Here is an 18,000-nt window from a genome sequence, read left to right on the forward strand (position 1 = left end):
TGATATATCCACATAAAACCAATAATTAACTATGCTTACATCTTCTCTGTACCTGGTCAGCGACATCTAACCCAATTGTAATTATGCATTATTTTGAGTATTGAAGTTTTGTAATATTTCATTCTTTCTCATTTAAGTTGAGCTATAGTCTATCTGTGTGTATTCTTGGTATGTTCATATATTTGCTAAGAATAATATGATATCATGATGTTCTTTAGCATCATCTTGGTGTTTTTTTCTAATAAAAAAATTCCTTATTCATCACAAAATATATATATATATATATATATATCATGATGTAGACATTTTTTAATCATGCTCAAAACTTCACTTTTTTCAGATTTAGTTTGTGGCATGAAAAGAAACAAGTTTACAGCCACCGAGAGGGATCGGATTTCTTTTGTCTTAGACCGGGCATTTGTTCACCTTGAAGCATGGTTTCAATGGTTTAATACTACGCAATCAGGTAAATCTAGAGTTTTATTTTTATTTTTATTTCTCTCTCATTGGGTGATTAATTTTTTAGAAATGTTAGGGATACTAACAGTGTTACCAACACACATGCAAGTTTATGCAGGTCCCACACCAAGTGATGGTAGATCCATTAAAGCTTATGAGTTGTGTTAGTAATAAGATTGTTAGTTGAATATCCCTAGCATTGTTAATTTTTTCCATTTGAAGATATCACTGGAAAACTCTACCACCACTCCTAGATTGGGCATTCCAATGGATGTTGCCCGTCTCCTCTAGACTTCTTGATGATAGGATAAACTTTTCACATTCCACATCATATTGATCTGTCAACAATGTGTCTGATGGACCCTGTTACCCCTTTAGTCAGACATTTTAAACCATGAATAGCAAAGAAGTGAGCAAAAGGACGAATGGTTATTCATGTAGCCAAGCAAAGTAAGATCCTTGCGGCTTTGTTGAGTCTGACTATATAGAGAACGCATTCACAATTTATTTTTTCTTTCATTTTGAACATTTTCTTTTTTTCTATTATTAATAGAATTTTGTTCTTTGTTGCTGATCAAAAAAACAAAAACAAAAAAAGGACATTCACAATTCCTGCAAAATATGTTTCAACTTGGATCATTGTTTCTGAGAAAGATAAGATATATGTTGATATGTTTCTTACTTCTGTGAGTATTTTCTTTTCTAAGTCAGTGCTTTGATTAATAGGCAAGGATATGAGTAGCTATTTTGGGCATGGAAGAGACAACGCAACCATGCGCGAATTAAATCCGAAGGTTCTACTTCACATGATTTAATGAAATTTCCTGAATAATTATATACAGCCCTACTAAGGACACCAACTTTTCCCCTGCCCTCTCATTGTGAGGGGGCAGTGATAAAGGCTGTGAAAAATGTGATTTTTGTAATCTTTCCCAATTAAATATGCTCGTTATTTCCTTTTACTTATGGGCTTTTAAACAGGGAATGATATTCAATATTGGGCATGATATGGAATATGAGTTCTCAAGCAGTATTTTTTGGTTCAAATATTGGGAGTTGTGTAGTCCTGTACACTACTAGGATCTCTATTTCTTTCTCTTTTTTCCTTTTTTTGAGAAGTAAATATTATTAAAAAAAATTAAAAAAAAAACACCTAAAGGGGCACAACCTCTGCACATGATGTATACAAGTCAACTAAAGCCAATCCATAAGGCTTAGCTGAATCAGATCAAAATTGATCCTAATCAATATGCTGTAGGAATCCCTTAATCAGTGCACCTGCTCGAACCTATCAAACTTATGGGTTCACTGTATATCTACTTAAGCCATTTTTGTTCTTCTTCCAACATTCTGTTCTTTTTCACTCATCCTCTAACTTAAAAACCTTACAAAAATTGTTTCTTCTAATCCAAGAGGAAACAAGAGTATTATAATCAACTCATTGAAGAACCTTTGAAACCACTAGCTGTGTAACTAGATGAAGTACATGAATCCTGGTGATTCTGGATCTCCAATCATAGTTTATTCCATCTATTTATCTAATTGTTCCCCTTTTAGTAACATTACCAATGTTTAAAACAGATCTATTCATCAAACACACCAATGGTTGTGTTACCAAATTAACATTGTCACTGGAATGTCCAGACACTGACCTCTGGGTTGGATGATTATCCACATGCGTCGCACCCAACTAAAGATGAACGTCATTTGGATCTTAGATGTTGGATGTTTCTTTAAGCAGATTGCATGCATTCAATCTCAAAGCTTCTTCCGAAAGAACATGAACTCGGGAAGGTATGACAATAGGAATAGACATTTGCATCTCGGGGTTCATGTCTTGCCATATTAAACCTCTAAATGGAAATAATGCAGGAAAGGAATATGATTCAACAGCTAAGCTGCTCTCGAATTTTGAAATCCTAAATCAGGTTTGTGCAAAGTTCATTATGTTATCTAGCATTATTTCTTGTTCTTCTAGAGCTTCTATAATCTTTTGTAATTGGTGATGCCTTTTTTTTTTTTTTTGGTAGTTCTATAATTAGGTAGAAAGTAAAAGAAAAGTTTATAATTATTTGGAAATCTTCTTTGCTGCAATACATTTGTATTCTATGAAAAAATTATTTCCAATTCAATATGAACTAATGTTTCAAGAAGTGAAATAAGGTGCTTAATGTTTTTGCAGATGCACTTTGATGATGCACATGGAACTTACTTGGATTTTGGAAATCACACGGAAAAGGTATGCTCCTTGCCCATTTATTATTCCTTTTAGATTATGGTACCACTATCCTATATTCAACTGAAAAAGTCTAGGATCACAGAACCGGATACAACTGATCGGTTTCTGTGTACGTAGAACTCGTATTCAACTTATACACAATAACTACAATTCACGAAATTATTATATGCAATTGAACCAGAATATAAAATGTTAAGAACTGTCTACATTGCCATAGTTTAAAATGATTAATCCTTCCAGGTTCGTTTGATTTGGTGAGAAGTAATGGGAAACAACCATTATGCAAGTCGAGAGCTCGTCCGGGAAGTTTTAGAATAGCCAAGATTGAGGTTTGTTCCTTATATTGGCTATGTCAGCCTTTTCCCATTTGTGGCGAAGATTATTCCACCTGTAAGTTGCATGAAGGATCTCATCACGAAGCAATGTTTTCTCAATCTATTTGTGCTTCTATTCAGTGTTTCTTACCTCTACACTATCGTAGTATAAAGCTCTAATTCAACAAAAAAAATCCCCTTTCCTTCCTTTGGGCTGTGTTTGGATCTTGGATTTAGGTGGAGATTTGTGTAGGGAAAGGAAATGAGAAGAGAAATGTGAATGGAATACAAGCTAATGTTATTTCACATTTCCATTCCTTTTCCCTCAGCAAATCACTGACCAAATCCATGATCTAAATACAGCCTTAAAGTTATTTTCAATTGGTGATTACATATCATTCGCATTTACAAATACACATACAGGACTCAACGATCCTAGAACAACAGCTGAATCTCATTTCAAACCGGAGCATTTTATGGACTGATTATGGACTCCGCTCTCTTTCCAAAACAAGGTGATGGAAGTTTCTGAAGTAGTGCATCATTTATGAGCTCCTTTATCCATACATCTATTTTATTATATAAAACACACGATCAACTTGGTGTGAGCGCCTATGTCACATATTTTCTCATGCCCAAATTCCACCTATGTAATTGCCAAGTTTCTTATTTCAATTTTTTTTCTCCTCCATCTACATTTAAATTTCTTTTTTCATAAGACGGTGACAACTGTCTTCTATTTCTGCACACGCATTCACTTGTGTGCTTAACTTCTAGTGTATGCTGTTATTTGCATGATATCATGTTTATTCTAGAACTACTAAAGAAATTAATTTGTGAAGCTCCTCTTGTATGCCAAAGCTCAATGTACATGAAATACAACACGGAGGATGATGCACCCTATTGGAGAGGCCCAATTTAGATGAACATCAACTACATGATTCTTTCCTCGCTTCACCATTACTCTAAAGGTACACAAATACAAACATAGATTTATCTATTGTAAATTAAAAATAAAAATAAAAAAACTCTGATTTTCAATAAAATCTGAACGCGTGGCATTGACACGTGTAAAAAATGGACCGTATAGAGACAAAGCCAAGATCATCTATAATGACTTGAGGAGCAATTTGATTATGTAAGTGGTATGACATTTTTAGTTCTTAATTAATGCCTCTGATCTAAACTCTTTAGTCAATTCTGATGAGTATTGTTTATTTCTGTTATGGCAGAAATGTTGTGAAGAATTACCAGCAGACAGGGTATTTCTAGGAACAGTTTGATCTAAAGAAAGGTAAGGGAAAGGTGCACACGTATTTACTGGCTGGACATCGCTCGTGTTGCTGATCATGGCAGAAGCTTATAGTGAATGTTAGGAACTTGGGACTCAATTTGGTAATTTTCTAAGAAAATTATAAAGTCATTAGAGGATAAAGAAGACCACAAACAAATCAACCTATTAGTTCTGTATAATCTCTCCAATTCAAGATATGCACTATACTTATTGTCGCAAGTTAATTTGAAAGGTAAGGTTTGAAGTTATTGGTTATGATATGTGGATGATGTTATTGAGAGTTTGTAATATCCTTCTCTCTAATGCTAGTTTTACATTGATCATGGATAAAACCGACTGATATGCTGACCAGAATGGACCCCATTAAAAATTATTGTTTAAGAATGACCCCAAAATCAAGCCAATATTTATGGCATTTATTTTTGCTTCTGAAACAATTTTCTTTTTGGATTTAACCATTTCCTGTTAGGCTCTACTGTTTCAGGGGAAAACGTTTTTAAATTTTTTCGTAAAAAATGCTTTCTTATGTTTAGTTACAATCTTGAAACTAATACGTTAGTGGTGGTGTTAGTGATGATGGTGAGGTGGTCACAAGATGGTAGGGTGGTGGAAATAATGCATTTATGGCAATGGTGGCCGCAGCGGCAAGGTGGTGGGGTGGTCAAATAGGTGGTGATGGTGATCATGGGATGGTAATAGTGTGGCTTAAAATTTGTCTAGAAAACATTTTTCACCATTCAAAAAGTTAAATATTTTTTACTCAAATAAGCTTAATTTTTCATTTTGTCATTCCAAACAACTACAAATGCGAAAAGAATGATTTCCAAAAACAATTTTCACCAAAACAAGGCCCTAGTATTAACAGGAAGTTTGGAGAGCTGAACCTCACGCTTGGATTTTGAGGATCGATTATGGATGGTCTCAGATGAAAATCAGATCCAATCAAGATTAGTCCAGTCTTTCTAACAGATGCATCATTTGTAATGAATTTAGCCATGTCCAGCAGGATTATACATGATCTCTCCCTCAACAATTAAAATGCAAACTAATGATCTCTAATCAATTGCAATTTGTGTAACATTTTTTTAAAATACTTCACTAGCAAGTCAAATGCAAGGTGTCTTAACGCCAAAATCATCATTAGAAAATTGCAAAAACTATTTCCATCATTCAAGATATTAGTCTTTAACTCCCATTTTCTGTCATCTCCTTATCATCAACCATTATGATCTCTGTGTCCCTGATATCCGGCTTCAACACATTACCTAGCCTCGCAATGGCTTCTGTCTACTGTTGTAAAACTTGCATCAGAAAATACTATCATTTATTAGAGCATCACACATTTAATGAACACAGATTACAATCATACGTTTCATTCTAAACATATCCACACTTATTAACTAACATTGCAGAAGGAAGAACGAAAAACTCATAATGGCCAGATCTACCTCTTCCAGCCTCAAGAATAGTATTTCAAATATTGGCTCACCTCCTACATATCAGCAAGACTCTGATCATGTATTTTGGTTGATCCCAGAAGATAAATGGAACCACCACCACCACCACCACCATTTTCCTGAACACGAGCCATAGTAAGTAGGTTTTGTACCCTCCTAGAAAGCTCTGCTCCAGATCCTTTCAATTGTATAGGTATGTGCTAATTAGGATGATGTTTTTTCACAGGGCAACAAGAATAGGATGTATGAAACAAGAAAGATGAGGAAGACCAACCTGCCTAGTTATTGCAGCCAACTTCTCAGCCAATTTAGCTTCACCTTTCATTAAAGGCACTCTGCAACCTTTACCCTCCAATGCCTCTACTATTCTCATGACCTTTTGACACCCCCACATACAAACAAACATATAAGAAAAACAAGTACACTGTGCTACATGCATTGATTTTTCACATGAATGATCAAGAACGCAAAGCAGACAAAGGTATGCGTTGCCTGGCAGATCTTGTAGAAATCAAGCATAGGTAGAGACTTGAACCCTTGCACCTTGTTAGGAGTTTTAGGGTTAAAGTCTTGCCACTGGCAAGATTGCCTTCTCCAAAAAGTTATGGTCTCCAATGTACCGGAGAAAGAGAGCAAATTAGACAAAATCGTTCAAGCAGACTGCCAAAATGATTCACAACCATGTTGCTTAACCACTTGGAGTACAGAAGACAACGACAATTGACTCGGCCATGCAGGCACGCCCTTACTACTTGTACAACGAATTTTCGAACATTCATCTCCGTTCTCAAAGTAAAATAAATAATAAAGCCAAAAGAGGTCCTACCCTTAAGAGGCGCCTTTGAAGACCTTGTTCTTTCTGTCTCATTCTTTCTATCCAAGGAAAAGTATCAGCTTAAAAGTGCCTTTGAAGCTGCAATCACATATATGAAATTGAATATTATAAATCCATGATATGCACCCAAAATGCGGGCAAACTGAGGGTGCGTACACAGAAAAAAAGAGAGTACCAGTTTCACATTGCTTTGAGTCATTCGCAATCTCTCAGCATCAGAGAGTATAACTTCATCTTGAAGCTGCATTAACCAAAACACTATAATGTAAAACAATTGAAGTACAACAAAGCGGTAACAACAATACAATAGCCAAAAGAGCATCCACTTAGTGCTGAATGCATTAAACAGATAAGCATCCCCAAAACTAAAACTACATCATGATAAAAACACATATCATTATGAATATCACATCCTCACATCATCTATATCATTATTCAACTTTAAAGAAGAAACAGAATCCTGTAGTAGAACGACGATCAGTGAAGACCATTATTCACTCAGAAAATGCATGTAATTGTAGGAAAGAGTGAGAGGAGTAGTGAAGACCATGAAACATAGTGCCTTTGAGATATCGTAAAATGCAAACCAGAGCATCATAGTGCGGAGAGGGAGGAGTAGCCATGAACTGACTAACAATATGAACAGCATAAGCAATGTCTGGACGAGTAACTGTGAGATAGACAAGACTGCCAACTAGTTGACGATATAAAGTAGCATTAGACAACAGGTGACTATCAAGAAGTGTGAGACGAGTCTGAAGATCCATGGGAGTAGAGGCAGTCTTGAAATCGGTAAGACCAGCACGAGCCAAGAGATCAGAAGTATACTTGGCTTGGGAGAGAAAGTAACTAGACGGATCGTGAGAGATTTCCAAGCTGAGAAAATAGTTGAGAAGACCCAAATCCTTCATCTCAAACTGGCGACTGAGAAACTGTTTGAGACTATAGATACCCACTGTGTCATCGCCAGTGATGATCATATCATCCACATAGAGAAGAAGAAGAATAGTACCACGCTCTGTCTTACGAATAAAAATGGTAGAATCATAGACACTGGAGGAGAATCCAAAATCATGAATGGTGGAGCTAAACTTGGCGAACCTTAGCTCCACCAGGCACAAGGAGCTTGTTTATACAAAAGTGTACAGGGAAAGAAAGTTGAGTAGGTTGTACGGTTGGCCTGTTGGGGCAGCGTGTCTTACACAGCAAATTATTGCTTCCTTCGAGGCAAAGTGTTTGGACAGTGATGGTCGGTCCGTGGGGGCCACCATAGGTCCCATTTTAATAATCTGAACCATTCAATATGTACAACTCATCAAGTATTATATGCCTGTAAAAAATCACGTTGAATGGATATTAATAGCTATGTGATCGGATTAGTTATTTTTCAACAGTTAACTATCGCACCATCTGTTTTGTTTATACAAAGCTGATTTGATCATATAGTTAACGACATCCGATCAACGTGATTTTTTACAGACATATAGTACTTAATGATTTCTACATATTAACGCTTCGGATTATCAAAACGGAACCCTTAGTGGGCCCCCAAGGACCCAACATTACCATCAAACTTTGTGGCTTTATATATGTAAATTTTTTTTTTTGCCCAAAAAGTGTATGACCTGCCTTTCTGCTGGGACAATACGGCTGATAGTGTAATTCAAACTTTTGTATTACAAAAATGTATAAAATATTTTTTTAATATTTTTTATTTGTGAATAGTAATGACTTTTTTGCTTTTTGTGTAACTTTTTGCTTTTTTGATTTTTTGGGACTTGCCAAACCTGGCCGTAATTGTGACAATTAATCTTTTTATACTTGATAGTTGTGATGCCATTTTTCTATTTATCTACTGTTAATGAAGCTAACACAAATTTAAAATGGAGATATCAAAGTGAAATTTTGGTACATATGCAAGAAAATTTGATGAAAATATAAAGGTGCTAATACCTATAGCTCATATAATAAGTTTTGTCAACTTATTAAGGTCATATGTACAACGAAAATGTGACATTAATTGCAACTTGATTTAAACCATAAAAGATTAATTATTAAACTACAGAGGCAAAAGAAATTTTGGTAGAATGAGTGATAAGTGAAATTTAACTCAACACTTTTGCTTATATGGAAAAATAACAATAATATTTTTCTTTTTTCTTTCTTTCCTTATAAATTTTCAATGCCATGAAAAGTATCCTTTGGTAGAATTTTAATTACTAGTATGGCCGTTAAATAAATCAAGTTAAAAACTCATCATTTGAGATTAACTTATTATGTAAATAAGTCAAACATAAACATAATTTTAAACTTGTTAAGTTCTACTACTTGACTTTTGGGAAATAGGAAAAAAGCTAACAAAGTTATTTATTGGATTTTTTTAAAGAAAACGTACAAAAAAGTAGAGGTGATATAACCCCAATAAACAAATATGATGGCTTTTTTTCTATATTTCCACAATAAAGTTATTTAAACTCGACTTGTGTACAACTTGTTAAAAACTCATTCAAAATCAACTCATTAGATAAAAAAATCAAATTTAAATATAATTTTAAACTCGTTAAATTATCAAATCAAAATTAAACAATCTATTACTTGGTTCATTTTCGACCCTAATTACTAGTTTTAGAAATATTGATTATTGCTTGTCCTCCGGTTTTTTCCATGTTTGCCTGGGCCAGTTGGACAGCAAAGTTTGTCAAATTGGGCTTCAATTAAACAATGGGCCTCAAAGTGGGCCAATATTTGCTAATTGAGCGTCATTACTAATTGGGCTTAAACTTGGGCCAGACAAGGGTCCATACTCGCCCAGCCGAAGTCCACGGCACATTTCCATCTTCATCTTCTTCTCTCTCTCTCTCTACTCTTTCTCCTCAGTGCCATCTTTTTTTTTCTCTCTCTCTCTACTCTCTCTCCGGCCAATTTCCCTCTTTGTGCCGTTTTGAACATTTTAGTCCCATGTTAGGGTGTGTTTTTATCTTTATTCCCAAAGTAGGGTAAAACGGTTTTTCTATTGCCGTTTTTCAGAAAACGGTTTTCACAAAACCGTATTCATCGATTAAAATAATAATAAAATTTGAAAATAGAAACCGATTTTTCTAAAGCCATTTTTAATTAAGTTTTTAATTATTCTGAATTAATGAAAACCGGTTTTAGAAAAGCCGTTTTTCAACATGAATTTTTTTTAAAAATTATATTTTCAACATAAATATTTTTTGTTCAAATTTTTTTTTAATGAAAACCGGTTTTAGAAAAGCTGTTTTTCAACATTAATTTTTTTTAAAAATTATATTTTCAAGATAAATATTTTTTGTTCCAATTTTTTTTTAAATGAAAACCGGTTTTAAAAAAGCCGTTTTTCAACATTAATTTTTTTTTTATTTATATTTTCAACGTAAATATTTTTTGTTCAAAGTTTTTTTTTAATGAAAACCGGTTTTAGAAAAGCCGTTTTTCAACATTAATTTTTTTATTTATATTTTCCACATAAATATTTTTTGTTCAAAATTTTTTTTAATGAAAACCGGTTTTAGAAAAGCCGTTTTTCAACATTACTTTTTCTTTTTATTTATATTTTCAAGAGAAATATTTTTTGTTCAAAATTTTTTTTTAATAAAAACCGGTTTTAGAAAAGCCGTTTTTACATTAATTTTTTTTTAAAATATGTTATGACCAAAAATATTTTTTTATAAAAAAGGGTTTTAGAAAATTCGTTTTAGAAAAACCGGTTTCACATTAATTTTTAATTTTTTAAAATTTATATTTTCAACTTAAATATGAAAACTACCAAAATTTTTTTTAATAAAAAGTGGTTTTAAAATATAAAGTTTTTACATTAATTTTTTTAAATTTATATTTTCAACATAAATATTTTTTGACGACAATTATTTTTAATAAAAAATGGTTTTAGAAATTTTTTTTTTAATTATGTTTTTTCATGTGGAAAGGTTGGACTTGGGAATGAAAAGATGAGTAAGAGAGCAGCAATTTCAATGCATTCAAAGATGGGTTTCTTTAGAAAATTACAGCACAAATAAAAATAAAAATTAAAACGTAATGCTTGCTTTGAGTTTTCTAAAACATTTTTTAGAAAATTCTATTTTCTTATTTTTCATATTTTTTTGTTTTTGTTGAATTTTTTAATATTTTAAGTTTTTAAACATACCTAGCATAAATACACTAAATGCCAAAAATACAAACAAACAGAAAAAACGAATTTTTGTAGTTCAAATTTTTTGAAAAAAAATTCCAAAATCACTTTTAAAAATTTTTCAAAATTTCAAAGTGTTTACAAAACCCACCCTGGAGTGGGAATAAATATTTTATGTTTTAAATATTTATTTATTTTTTTAATGTGCAATATATTTCGGGGCTTTTCCCATATGAAGCCAAATTATCATCTTAATTTCCAAACTAGGCCTAGTTTGGACGGAATTTCCAAATTAGGCTAAAGCGCTATTACAAAACACGCTTTCACTGTTTGGGGCCGAAAATTTGATGAACATTGAAAGCTTAATACAAATAAAAGTGTATTTCTCCACAAATAAATTTTGTCAACATTTTTGTAATAAAACTTAATACATAATATAAGAAGTCACTAATTTACTAAATACTCATACATGCGTGAAAACAACATAACTGAAGTTGCAAATCTAACAGTTTTCAGTTACATAGGTAGTACAGACATAAGTCTCCCACAAAAATACATTCTAGACACCATGAACTGAACACACAATACATACATCCTAGACACCATGAACTAAACACACAATACATAAACATAATAGTTAGACAGACAAATATTAGGTAGACAATCTAACAAACTCATTAGGGAAACACTTAGTCTAACACAGACATTACATATTAATGCAAGTTGTTATATTGCCAAAGTGTAGACATTAACACCTAATTCGCGCTTAAATCTGCAGGTGGCTCAGAGTCTGAACAATCCGAAAGCTCAGCGTCAGAGACAAGTTCAGGATCCTCCATGATACCCTTGATAGCCGCAACATTTGGTTCTGTTCTGTTCTTCTGGGCATCCTTCTTAACTATGCGTAGCTGCATATCACGGGCTAACCTATGGCCCATTTGAGAAATCTCACGTTGTAGTCTTTCACATAGTCGATCAACATTATCAGGATCTTCCTTTTGGATCTCAACAGAACGTGCTTTTGGCACCTTCAGTCGGGAAAATTATCACATTTTAATAACAACATTTGATTTCTTTAACATCAATTTATAACCCAAGTTTGACATCACATAAGCACACCCATACAGTACCACCGAACAAAGTACTAGCCAAAATTAACAACAAACAAACAAAAAAAGAAAAAAAAAGCTTAGTGGGTTGGGCTAGGCTGTGGGCTCGATTTAGATCTGTTGTTATTGCATACGATGTAATGGGTTGGGCTAGGCTGTGGGCTCATACAAGAAAATTGTGGGCTTATTGTAGGGCTTGGTCCAAACGGGCCAGACTTCTATATCTAGAGGGTCTGAATTATAGAATTTTCCTTTCTTCAAAAAAGGTTTGATTCCCTTTGTAGACGTGGGCTTTTTCTTTTTATATGTGTTTTGAGGATCTTTCTTGTACATATTTATAATTTTCTTTTTATGTACTAACAAAAAAGTAATTAAAATACAAGGAAAAATATGTTAAGTTTGTTGTGAAGTTTTCTCAAACCTATTATACTATTATTATAAGGCATTTGTTATTCCCAAACTTGTAGAATTATGAATTTTTTTATCTTGTTTTTTCTTTTTTTTCTTGCCATTTCTATTGACAAATTTAAAATCCAAATGTAGAAATTAAAATTAAATCTTCTAAAATATGGCCCTCCATTCCTCGGTCATTTGGCATATTAATTCCATGTTGATCACTCAATAGGTAAAGTCTCAGAAAATTATGAAGTCCAAGTGTCCATCAATGGCCGTAGGGGGTTCGAGGACAACAATGTGATGTTCAATTACCAAAAACTCCAAGCAACTCATTGTTGTCCTTTGTTTTTAATCTTTCCTCAACCCACTTACAAAAAAATATATATTTTTTGATTGGTATCCGGCCGTAATGACTGACTAATATGATCTCAAAAATACATATATATATATATATATATTTGGATTGATATCCGGCCGTATTGACTAACTAATATGAGAGATCAATCCCAACGCAGGATTTATACAAAAAATTACTTAGTAGTTAACCTAACTCTGATACTATATTACAATATGTAAGAGAGAGAGAGAAAGAGAAATTTGTATCATATTAAATGTTGTAATAATGTATACAAGATTGCTTCATATAGAAGGAGATAAATCTAAGTATAGTAATGAATATAATATGGTATCTATAATAGATAAAATATATACTTACTATATTTAACAAGTAGAATATTGACGATGTTAACTTTGATAAGTAAATTACTCTATTGCCCTTCATGATGTAAAATGAATTACTTAACTACCCTTGCCCTGTCTTTCCCTTGACAGCAATACAGCCACCATAGGCCCCTTACGGTAATTGGTCTCAGAGGTATTGATGCGGGGAAGGTAATGAGATGAACATTCGAACACAAACAACAACAACAAATTTAATAAAAAGATATTCTCTTTGGTAATAATACTAATTCTCCAAAATAAATTGGTTTTTTTTTTTTTTCTAAAGTTTACAATAGTTATTTATAATAGAACGAGGTTCTAATTAAGCTAAGAGATAAATTGAAAAAACCAATATGTGCTCATCAATCTTAAATCAAAGGAATTATAAAAATTATCAAAAATGAAAATATTTGCGTTAAGCTCAAATCTAAAAATTACAATGAAAAATACATGTTATGAACAAAAAAAATCTAGTCCCAATTGGATTCGTTTAAATTGAGTTATATGTGAATCAATTATTTTCAAAACTAGCAAAATTACAAAATTGAAGACATAAACATTAAAAATTGTTCAAAATTCATCGTATGCCATGACGAAGCAATGAATATTGTTGGCCATGTCATTTTTCATATTTCGATCAAATTTCACATGATTCTAAAGACATGCCGTATTACGTCTATTAATGTTTTAACATTTATCTTGTTTTTCCTAAATTTCAAAAATTCTATAGCAAGCATGTATCCGATATGCATCAAATTCTCAAGTTAAGAATTGTATTTGCCGCGTATATCAATTGATGAGAGAGAGAGACGTGCGATATATGTAAGTTCTAGAGAAAGAGAGAGAGATTGGAGACATATTTGCATGGGGAGTGTTTCTTACCATATCCGGAAGTTGGGCAGAAACATAGAAGAAATATTTGTGTAATGATAGGGTAGGGATGCATGTGTGAATAGCTAAGAAACAAATAAAGAGTTGAATGAATCAATATAAAACGTGGCCGATAATACTCTTTTGACTATTTTGTATCTATCTATATCTCTATAGGTTTGTATGTGCACTTGTCCCTCTTTAACACCCCTACCTCTTTTCTACAAAAACCAATCTCTACCATCCATTTCTTTCTCTTCTTCTATCATCCTAATCCACCTCACTTTCCTTTCACATGGATTCTCTCTCTCTCTCTCTAATTATATGTTTGTATGTGCACTTGTCCCTCTTTGACACCCTAACATGACTTTTCAACTAGAGCAAATCATTACCAATCATTCCTTTCCATTCTATTTAAGCTAATCCACCACACTCTCATTGACAATCCCCAATTCAGCAATTCTCTCTCTCTCTCTCTCTCTCTCTCTCTCAAATTAGTTAGAAAAACTGTCATTTGTTGTTGATTATCTTGAGCTTTGTTCTAAAAGAGAGAGAGAACTGAAGAATCATCTTTGCACTTCTCTCTCCTATATTGGTTGTGAGCTTATCTTTGCTTCGCTTCTCACACCAATTTGTATCTGTGAGAGAGCTTTCTTTTTCTTTGGGTTTCTCTTTTGCAGCTCTTATTCTTGATGCATTTATATAACTACATTTGCACATGTAAGCTCTCTCTCTCTTTCTTTTCCTTGAATCTCTATTTCAATCACATTCTGTATGATAAATCTCAAGACATACTTCATTTTGAAGGTGGTTGTTAGGTCTTCAATAAGATATTGGCTTGTTATTAGGAAGAAATGGTTGGAATCATCATGCTATTCATCTAAATATAGGCATTTGATTGATTTATTCATCATTACAGCTCCTAATATTAACTAAGTTTTCGTCAATCTTACAAAATTCTTTAAAATATCATGGAAACTATTTTCATATATATGATCACAACCTATCAAATTAATTTGAAAAATTGTTCACAAACATCATTTTTATATCATGGAACTGACGAGAAAAGGGGTTTGCAACCAACACAGGATTTATACAAAAAATTCTGGCGTTGTTGAATGAAAAGTTTACAACCCTAATTTCGAAATTTAAAATCCCAAATCTGAATCCCTAATTTCAAAATTTAAAATCCCAAATCTGAATCCCTAATTTCAAAATTTAAAATCCCAAATCTAAAATGAAATCCCTCATTTATGCGATACAAACCTGAAAGTGGGTGTTTGATGAAGGTGTTCCGCCGGTGGTGTGCTTCCTCTTCGTCGTCGGTCTTCTTCGGCTGAGAGAGGGAGAAGAAGATGGGTTGGATCAAACACGGCCTCTTCGTCATCGGTCTTCTTCGGCTGAGAGAGGGAGAAGAAGATGGGTTGGATCAAACACGGCCTCTTCGTCGTCGGTCTTCTTCGGCTGAGAGAGGGAGAAGAAAATGGGTTGGATCAAACACGGCTTTCGTAAGGGAGAAGAAGGGAGCTGTTTCGTATATAATGAAATGGCTTTTCTAAAACCGGTTTTTATTAAAAATATTTTTGGTCAAAAAACGACTTTTGTAAAACCGTTTTTTAATTTTTTTTCTCTCAAAAACGACTTTTCTAAAACCGTTTTTTATTAAAAAAAAAATTTGGTCATAAAATATTTATTTAAAAAAAATTAATGCAAAAACGGCTTTTCTAAAACCGGTTTTTATAAAAAAAAAATTTTGAACAAAAAATATTTATGTTGAAAATATAAATAAAAAAAAAAATTAATGTTGAAAAACGGCTTTTCTAAAACCGGTTTTCATTAAAAAAAAATTTTGAACAAAAAATATTTATGTTGAAAATATAAATTAAAAAAAAAATTAATGAGAAAACGGTTTTAAGAAAATCGTTTTTAATTAATTCAGAATAATTAAAACTTAATTAAAAACGGCTTTAGAAAAGCTGATTTCTACTTTCAAATTTTATTATTATTTTAATCGATGAATACAGTTTTGTGAAAGTCGATTTCTAAAAAACGGCATTAGAAAAACCGTTTTACCCTAATTTGATACTTTGGGAATAAAGATAAAAATACACCCTAAACTTTGGGAATAAAGATAAAACAAAAATGATTGGTGGCCCTAAAAAATTTGCCCCTAATGCCCCTAATTTCTAATTTTGGAAACTGTTTTTTTTTTTCTTTCTTTTTTCCTTTTTTTTTTTTTTTTTTTTTTTACCTTAAACGGAATTTCGGGGCATTCGAGCCCCGAAACGTCGGGCCCTCAATCACTGCGCAAGATAAAAATACACCCCTAAAATGGGACTAAAATGTTCAAAACGGCGCAAAGAGGGAAATTGGCCCTCTCTCTCGTCAGTGCTCACTGATCTGAAATTGGCTGGAAGTGGGCGACGAAGTGCGAGAAGCAGAATCAAATATAGACGCCGACGAAGATCGAACCCCTCTCCGCAATCCCAAACTCCGAAAGCACAGAAGCAGAGACCACAGTCTCATTCGCCTCTTAAATGTTGATCTCAAAGTTCTTCTAGGGTTTGCTATCATCGCGTTCTTGATTGTCCTTTTCATGATTCATCGACTTATAATTGCCGTTGAACATCCTCAGAAACCCAGGGTCGTGACCCCATTCCCTGCCCAAAGATCATTGATCTTCCTCAGGTGAAACTTTCATCTACAATTTGAATGAACTCATATAATATATATATATATATGTGTGTGTGTGTGTGTGTGTGTGTGTGTATGATGTTGTGTGTGTTACTGAGATTTGGATGAATCAATTGTTGTAGTTTCAAGGTGATCACAAGGAGAGCTTGTATTGGGAAACTTATCGCCCTAACGTTGATCTTGGAATTCGTGCGAGGTATTCCACTGCCTTTTGTCAAATTTTATCTGCACTTTTTTTAGTTTATATATATATGTATGTATATGTATATTATAGAATCTATAAACTGTTGCTTTCATTGTTTCTAAAAAATGTAGTTTTTTCTTGTGGGAAAGTTGATTTTTTTAAGATTTTTTAGTTGCTTTTTTAGCCGAAAACAAATGGGCTTTAGCCCCCCCCCAAAAAAAACAGCTCATTTTGCCAAAGCCAAATGGGGACTAGCTAATCATCCTATCAAGTGGTGAGTTTAAGAACAAAGTTTATGATGTTTGCCTCCAGTTTAAGACTTATGTTTACTACAGCAATACAAAGAAGAGGCAGAGAGAGAGGGGAAAATAAAATTCCTTTTTTATGACTGTAAAATGATTTACGAACATAATTTTCATACAAAAATTAATTCAGAATTGTGTAGCAGGGTCGCTTTCAAAATTATGAGTCAAAATAATGGGTGTTTTGATTTGAAATAAAAGGAGCCGAGGATGACTGGTGTTATATTATATGTGATATTTATATATTGTGTTTGAGCATTGTTTCTTTGATCCCAAGAGGTTCCATAAATTCACTGTGAAGTTTGTTAACCCTTTCAATTTTATCCATTGTGGTAAAGATGGTTGTAATTAACAGTTATTTATCAAAAAATAAATAAAATTAACAGTTGTAGTTGTCAGGACTCCACAGTCTCTGGTTGCTGGATTGATGTGGCTTGGTTTAAAGGATGGAAGATATTTCATGCGACATGTCTGCCAAGATTCGGATGAATTGAAGACATACGGTTGGACGTGTCACAATGGACGGGATTATGGACGTCAAATGCTAGTTGACCAAGATATGACCTTGATGACAAGTTTTTTGAAATCCAAAGAAGATGGCAGTGGCTATGGAGGGGACTGGGCAGTTTGAATTGATGTGCAAAGTGAGAAGTAAATATCTTTCCCACCAATCTTACATTTGTCTTATCAAATACCTCTAATAAGCATGTTTTGTTTAGTGGATGTAGCCCCAAAACCGGAGATTTTCTACAATACAACCTATAAGAAAATAGCATGTGAATCTGAGGTGGAATTAATTGGTTTGCATAAAAAGAAATGTGTGTTAGCCTTGATTAACATCCATATACCCGTCATTGACCATTTTACGGCAATTGCACACATTTTTTCCTATGTTATGGTTTTTATTTGTTTGAAATTTTACACAGTGGGAATTATTGGTTTGCATTTTTAGCAGTTTAGGCATTAATTATGGGACC

The 18,000-nt window shown here is 33.2% G+C and overlaps 1 protein-coding gene and 1 long non-coding RNA gene across 2 annotated transcripts in view; both read left to right on the plus strand.

The window, feature by feature from the left end:
* Window positions 1-2,087: 2,087 nt before the first annotated feature.
* On the plus strand, window positions 2,088-2,700 carry LOC114278357 (uncharacterized). Its single transcript, XR_014345890.1, has 3 exons — window positions 2,088-2,253; window positions 2,337-2,387; window positions 2,642-2,700. It is a non-coding gene; the product is annotated as an uncharacterized LOC114278357 (long non-coding RNA).
* A 13,553-nt stretch (window positions 2,701-16,253) lies between these two features.
* LOC114297921 (mannosyl-oligosaccharide glucosidase GCS1) overlaps window positions 16,254-18,000 on the plus strand; it is a gene marked incomplete at its 5' end in the record, with an annotated part of 54,943 nt that continues 53,196 nt past the window's right edge. Inside the window, 4 exon segments of the mRNA XM_082897209.1 lie at window positions 16,254-16,503; window positions 16,506-16,531; window positions 16,660-16,733; window positions 17,423-17,674. Of these exon segments, the coding sequence (XP_082753335.1) occupies window positions 16,254-16,503; window positions 16,506-16,531; window positions 16,660-16,733; window positions 17,423-17,674 (602 nt within the window).

Source organism: Camellia sinensis, chromosome 12 (genome assembly GCF_055761805.1).
Source record: "Camellia sinensis isolate YWXY chromosome 12, ASM5576180v1, whole genome shotgun sequence".
In the NCBI taxonomy this organism is placed as follows: Eukaryota; Viridiplantae; Streptophyta; class Magnoliopsida; order Ericales; family Theaceae; genus Camellia; species Camellia sinensis.